At 44.2% G+C, this 7,409-nt stretch overlaps 1 protein-coding gene across 1 annotated transcript in view; it reads right to left on the bottom strand.

Annotated features, from left to right (window-relative positions):
- RNF103 (ring finger protein 103) overlaps nt 1-7,409 on the bottom strand; it is a 60,052-nt gene that overhangs the window by 15,345 nt on the left and 37,298 nt on the right. Inside the window, exons 5-6 of the mRNA XM_015406945.1 lie at nt 4,300-4,304; nt 3,834-4,013 (exon numbers count right to left, since the gene is read on the bottom strand). Of these exons, the coding sequence (XP_015262431.1) occupies nt 3,834-4,013; nt 4,300-4,304 (185 nt within the window). The remainder of the gene's footprint in view (nt 1-3,833; nt 4,014-4,299; nt 4,305-7,409) is intronic.

The raw sequence follows: 7,409 nt of genomic DNA, 5'->3' as shown, positions 1-7,409 counted from the left end.
TCCCTCCCCATCAGTCCTGAAGCAACGGTTGATGCCTCCTTAACTATGGAGGCCCAAGTCACAACTATTGCCAGACTGGCATTTTTTCACCTGCACCAAGTCCAGCAATTAGCCCCTTTCCTGTCCCATCCTGACCTACCCCCTGCAGTCCATGCTACGGTCACCTCCAGTCTGGATTACTGTAACTCGCTGTATACTGGCCTGCCCTTGAGACTGACCTGGAAGCTCCAGCTGGTCCAGAATGTGGTGGCACGAGTCCTGATGGAAGTACCACAGACGGCACATATACAACCAGTGCTGTGCCAGCTCCCAGTGGAATACCGAGTCAAGTTCAAGATTTTGGTATTGACCCTCAAGGCCTTAAGCAGGCTGGCATCATAGAATCATAGAATCTTAGAGTTGGAAGGGACCTCCAGGGTCATCTTATGCAACCCCCCGCATAAGGCAGGAAATTCACAAATACCTCCCCCCTCCACATCTGCAGTGACCACTGTTCCACACCCAGAAGATGACAAACAAACAAACTAGGATCCCTGGCAAACTGGCCTGGAGAAAAACTGCTTCCTGACCCCAAAATGGCAATCAGCATTTCCCTAGGCATGTAAGAAAGGACCACAAGAACTAAGCACGGATGTGGGACTTCCGGGTTGCAGTGCGGCAAGACGAACAGCACCGGGACTTACTCCCCAGGCACCACCAGCTTTGCGCTTCTTTTAGAGGAGTATCAGGGGCTCCCGAACTCCACTGCACTCCTTGGAGGGGGGTGCAGAGCAAGGGACTCGATCTGGACATCCTGTGCTGCGGCAGCACACGGGTCGAAGCCAGACTGAAGTGTGTTTTTGGCAGCCATGAGCAACCAGCTGTCGCTACCCGTTTAGAGGGTCTTTAGAAACTCTACCTAAAAACACCTAAAGAAGATCACTGTGAGTAACTGTCTAAGCAACAAACCCAGAACCTGTTTTTAACATTTAAGCCCTTTAAAATGTAAAAAGACACAGTCTAAGACTGGGTGGGGGAGGAGTTCCCCCCTCTCCTTCCCACGGCTAGTAAAAGACATGAGAAGCACTGCTATTCTGTTGTTAGGGCTAAACATCCAGAAGTCTTGTTAACAAACTCTCTCTTCTAAACAACTGGATTACAGTAACTTCTTTCTGGAAGATCTTGGACCTCTTTATTTTCCTCTCTTGGGTGGAATTTGGATACTTTGTCCTCCTTTCAAAAAAAAATACCCTTGTTTTAGACTTTCTCTCTTGGAATTATAATAAAGAAAAATTTCCAGTATCAGATAGAGACTAATCTACATGGCAACTGGTTTTAAACTCTTTACATTTTGATTTTTCAATATATGGATTCAATTATTGAGGTTCTTCCCCCCCCCCTTTCTTTCCTTTGTATTTTTTTTCTGCCCTTTCCATTTAAGGAGAAGAAAGAAGAGCCTGCCAAGAAGTTTTTCACATAACAAAACTGTCTCGCTGAGTCACATCTTGTGGTGTATGTTTGGCTTATAGCTGATAAAACTGTGAGTTTCATGTGGGTTTTAAAAAAAATATTTTATTTATATCTTTTAACACTAACAGTAATTAGGATGAAGAAAACATTCAGCAAGATAACACTGATAAAACAAATTGAACAATAATCAAAGAATTTGTAACTTACTTAACTAACAGATAGAATACAATTTTAGCTGTGATATACATTTATAAGTTATGACTAACAAAAACTCTGTGTTAGGGTAAATATTACAATTAGAAAATTGCTATGATTTCCTTGTATCGAGGTATTGAAGAGGTAGGAACAATGGATTTCAAAAAGGAAGCCTCAATATAAGAAAGCCATTTAGAATAAAACAGAGATTGTGATTTGCAGCTATTACTAGAGGGGATAGAGATGTTAATTTTTTCTATAGCATAAAGCTCCCAAATGTTTACATCCCATTGATGTAAAGTAAGAGGATTGGAGCTTTTCCAATTGCTTGCAATGACTGATTTGGCCTCCATCAGTAGTGTAGAGATAAGGTCTTTACTTATCCTTGGAATATCTATGCCTTGCCATAGATCGAGTAATAACAAATCTGGAGAAAGAGGTATATATATTTGTAATTGATTTAATGGCTTGTATTATTGTGGCCCAATATGCTTTTATTTTTTTACAGATCCACCAACAGTGAAAATAGTTGGCAGATTCACAGCAGTCCCTCCAACATAAAGGTGAGTAATCTTTATTGATACAATGTTTAGTTGGCATGTGATACCATCTTCATAATAATTTAAGAGCTTGGGCTCTTATATTCAGAGAACGTTATGCTGGGAGAGGACCATATTTTGGTCCAAGTGGAGTCTGACAGTGGAACGGCACAATCTGTATTCCATGAGGTTTGGTAGGTAGTGAGTGAATTATATGAGTTACTTAACAATTCTCTGTAGATAAGTGAGATCATACCTTTACAAGATTTATGGTCTGAGATTAGAATTCTTTCAAAGAATGTATAGTTTCTATGAAAGGTACTTTTAGAAAACAAAGAGTTCCACAGGTGGTTAATTTTTAGATATTCAAACCTCAGTCCAATAAGGGAAGTGAAAAAAATCCCCTCCATTACCAGATGACTGCTCTGTCGTGGAGCAGAAAACTGAATCAAGGGCCTGTCCTGCCACGTGGATGGGGGCTTGCATGTTCTGAGACAGCCCTGCACTGGTCATACCAGTCCCGGAGTCCTAAGCCACAGCTCCCTATGGGGTCTCAGCATTGATCCTCCCAGAGGACTGAAAGCCTCATGAGCCAGTGTGGTAAAAGTGGTGAGCGCTGAACCAGCATCAGGGTACACGGGTTCAAATCTAGTTTTGCGATGAAATGTGCTCGGTGACTTTGGGCTACTCATTCTCAAGCTGCTGCATGGATGCAATGTCACCTGGATCTCCCAGGGAAAAGGGTGGCATGAAAATACCCCGGTCCAAGACCAACCGTGTTATTTTGAGACTGTCAGGCAGCCGGGAGTGCTTTACACCAAGAGAACCTCTACCCATTCAACATTGCACATAGTTAGCCAACCGTAACCATGGCAGTTTCCCCTCTCTGATCAGTGAGTAGAGACTGGACAAAACTGAGAGAAATCAGCTCCTCCTGCTGTGTCCAACTAGGTATCAGTGATCCAGGACAGGTCAGGCCTGTGACCCACGTTCAAGTCTCATGTTCTCCTTTATACAGGTTGTAACAACTGCTAGACTATTATATGCAAAGAACTGGGAAAAAGAAGAAACGCCAACAAAAGAAGAAATAATCTACAAATATTTGGAAGCAGCAGAAATGGATAAACTGAATTTACAATTACAAGAAAAAGAAGAAATCTTTGAAAAGGAACTGGGCGAGATTTTATAAATGGATTGGAAGTTATCTTGGAAAACCATCAAAGTGATTATAAAACAGAAAGAGAACGCTTACAAGATTTTTAAACTGAGACAGGAGTACAAGACAAGAACTGATTCGACTTTAAAGTGTTAAACTGAAACAAGAGTATATGCTTCACTGCTGTTAGTTGCTTTTCTGTTACAGGTATTTCTTTTTTCTGTAGTTGTCTGTTCTTATTCTTGCTAAAACTAATGAAAATCTATTCTACAAAAAAGTCTCATGTTCTCCTGTGTGCTTCACTTCAGCAACAGCATTCTCAAACCTCACGATATACAGACATAACTAATGCTTTAAAATAAAATATTACCTGTTGAACATTATTACACTTTGTTTCTTTGCACTGAGATTTTTATGGCTGTGCGCCAATTGGAACCCACGGAACAAGATGGGACAGAAAAGTGCCATCCTGAGAGGCTCAGCCGTGTCCTTACCCATCTGATTCTTCATCCCCATCAGGGCAGAGTTCATGTGTGCTTTGGAGGCATACAGTTTGCTCACAGCCTTCCGTGAACGGATCATCTCCTTCGCCAGGACCACACACACATCTTTTTGACCTTTTTTGGCAGCATCTTTGATTGATCTTTTTACCTTTTCCTCTTCTCGTTGAATATCTAGGTTTGGGAGAAAATGCATACAACAGTACAGAGTAATCGCTTCAGTCCTTGTGAGTCGTGAGGTCTCCCTTGACCCATCACCCAAATTCTCATACTCCAGCAGCAAGACCTCCAATACTAGCAACCACCACTATTTTGGCTGTTACCATTAAGCCTCCATATTTGATGGCCTCTCTCATTCCCCTCTATCTCAGCTCTAAGACCAGCCACTCGCTGTTCCATGGAGCCCAAATCCCACAAAGAAGCGGCAGAGTTGGACACCATTCTGCCCTGGTCTCAGTACACTCACTGGGAAACAATGACAGCATTAGAGAAGCCCAGCCCCAACGGGCACTGGACATTATCAGGCCATTAGTCTGAATGGCTCCACTCATAAAAGTGTCTTTTGACCTGATACGCCGACTACATTAATATTCCTCGCAAGGCTGAACTCCAGCCACTCACTTACATTTCCAACACTGGATGTCCCACCGCCCAGTGAAGTGCCCTGGTCCACACTTCGCATGCCTTCTCCCTGCCCTAAGTCTTCCCTCCCTTCCTTACTGGAGAATTCTGCAAGACCCAGGAACTCCCTCGGCGACCTCCTCCACCCACCAGGAAGTTTCATTTATCCTATAAGAGTGGACCTTTCCTTTGAGAACAGCATCACCCCAAAAACAGCATCTCAGGACCAAAAGAAATCATATGGCCACAAAGCTATGCACATTTATTTGGAAATAAGCTCCCCTGAAGCCCATGGGACTTGCTTCCAAGTAAACATACACAAAACTGGTGTGCACAACAAAAAAATCCAAAGTAACAAGATTAATGGAGCAAGAGATGTGGGACATTACTATATTAGTCTGGAATTAAGCAACCATCGAACAACTCAGCCATCGGTGTGTGTGATGAGGCATGGGACAGAAAATTTAGCAAAAGAGAGCCAGTTTGTTGTAGTGGTTAAGTGTGCGGACTCTAATCTGGGAGAACCAGGAGTGGGGTTTGATTTCCCCACTCCTCCACTTGCACCTGGCTGGATGACCTTGGGCAAGCCCTAGTTCTGATAAGAGCTGTTCTTGGAAAAAGAGCAGTCTCTGTCAGAGCTCTCTCAGCCCCGCCTGCCTCACAGGGTGTCTGTTGTGGGGAGGGGAAGGGAAAGGAGTTTGTAAGCCGCTCTGAGACTCCTTTGGGTAGTGAAGGGTGGGGTATAAATCCAATCTCCTCTTCTTCTATAATTAGCACAATCGTGCTGAAGGATATAGTAACTTTAATGCTTTTTTTTTTTTAATGGAAGGAGTCCCAATAAAAAGATGGCAATCAGAGAGGGATTCCTTGTGGAAGAGATACCATTCAAACCACACAGTAATGCCCACCATGCGTTCAATATGTTCAGTTCAATGAGGCTTGTACAAGAGATGTTCAGAGTAGTGTGTACTCAAAAGTGTTTCTACCGACAGCGTCCTAAACTGAACGCTCATGCCCACCCATGACCAGCAAGTGGGAAATGTAACATAACCCTAACCTGGAGCCAAGAGAAATCAAAACAGCCCCCTCTTCAGACCAAACCAAACCAGCACACTGCCTAGTTCAATGAAAGACAAAATTTGTGGCACACCCCCCCAATTAACTTTCAGTGGCGCATGAATCCTACTTCCTCCATAACAATACTAAGCATGAGAACTCATACTACATTAGCACATACTTTAACAATTTACAAAAAAAATAATTTTCACATGTACACCATAAATTGCAGAAATCACAGGACAAGCGGATAACTTCACAGCATCTGCTGCTTCTAAACAGTTAGGTCTCAGATTACGTTGGGAACACGTGAATCAGGGGATCATACTGGATGGCCAGTAGCTGCATGAAAAGAAACCCCATCTAACATACTTCATCAATTGAAACCCTACAGGCCAGTCAGTCTGACCTCTGCCCAAGGGAAGATACTGGAGCACATTTTAAAGGGATCAATCTGTAAAGGACAACTTGGTGATCCGGGGAAGTCGGCACAGATTTGTCCCCAACCGGTCCTGCCACACCAACCTCATTTCCTTCTCTGACCGAGTGACAAGCCTACTGGATCGAGGGAATGCTGTTGATGTTGTTTACCTAGATTTCAGTAAAGCTTTTGACAGGGTTCCCCATGATGTTCTGATGGGTACACTAGAGGACTGTGGACTGGACTGTAGGATAGTTAGTTGAATAAGGAACTGGTTGGAGAAGCGCACTCAAAGAGTAGTTGCCACTGGCATTTCATCTGAATGGAGGGAGGTGTCCAGTGGGGTGCCAGAGGGCTCGGTTCTGGGCCCGGTACTTTTCAGTATTTTTATAAATGATCTGGACAAGAGTGTGGAGGGGCTACCCATTAAATTTGCAGATGACACCAAATTGAGAGGAGCAAAGAATACACCAGAAGACAAGAGATAGAATTCAACGAGATCTGAACACACTGGATGTGAACAAAATGCAGTTTAACAAGGATAAGAGCCAGGTTCTACACCTGGGCAATAAAAATGAGGAACACACATACTGGATGGGAGATATACCTCTGGGCAGCAGTGTGTGTGAACAAGATCTTGGGGTACAGGTGGACCGAAAGTTAAATATGAGCAGCCAGTGTGACGCAGCGACAAAAAAAGGCTAATGCGATTTTGGGGGTGTATCAACAGAGGCATAACATCCAAATCGCAAGATGTTATAGTCAAGGCTCCCTCTAAGCTATGGAGTCTTCTTGTGAGCAAAAATTCTACTTTGTGAGCTCCCGGGCATTGAAGTTGCGAGTGAGTGATTTGTCTACTGCATAAATTAGTTTGCTCTGGAGCCCTCCTTTCCTGAGCGAAGACAAAGATGTGTGAGCCAGAGGCTAAAGAGCTGCGAGCTAGCTCACACTCACTCAGCTTAGAGGGAACACTGGCTATAGTCCCGCTGTACACCACACCTGGAGTCCTGTGTGTGCAGTTCTGGAGGCCTCGCTTCAAAAAGGATGTAGACAGGTTGGAGTGGGTGCAGAGGAGAGAGACAAGGATGACCTAGGGGCCTGGAGACCAAGAGGCCCTGTGAGGAAAAACTGAGAGACTTGGGAGTGTTTAGTCTGCAGAAGAGGAGGCTGAGGGGGGACAGGATGGCTCTCTTTTCTCATTAACATTTTATTGTTATATCTGAAGGGCTGTGTCACTCAGAGGAGGGCAGGGAGCGGTTCCTGTTTGTTTGATTGATTCATACCCCACCCTTCCCGCCAAGGTGGGTTCAGGGCGGCTTACATAAAATGCATATATATATATACATATAGGACTTGCAAGAACGGGTTTAAATCAGGGCTGGATCTTAGGGGAAGACGTTTTGAGAGCCAGAGTCGTGCACGGGTGGAACCAGCTGCGGGGGGGGGGGGGGGGGGGGGGGCCCCCCCCCCCC

The sequence above is a fragment of the Gekko japonicus genome, unplaced genomic scaffold (assembly GCF_001447785.1).
Source record: "Gekko japonicus isolate JY-2015 unplaced genomic scaffold, Gekko_japonicus_V1.1 scaffold1469, whole genome shotgun sequence".
Lineage (NCBI taxonomy): Eukaryota > Metazoa > Chordata > Lepidosauria > Squamata > Gekkonidae > Gekko > Gekko japonicus.
Note: the sequence above shows the minus strand (reverse complement) of the source record. Positions and strands in the feature narration are given on the sequence as shown.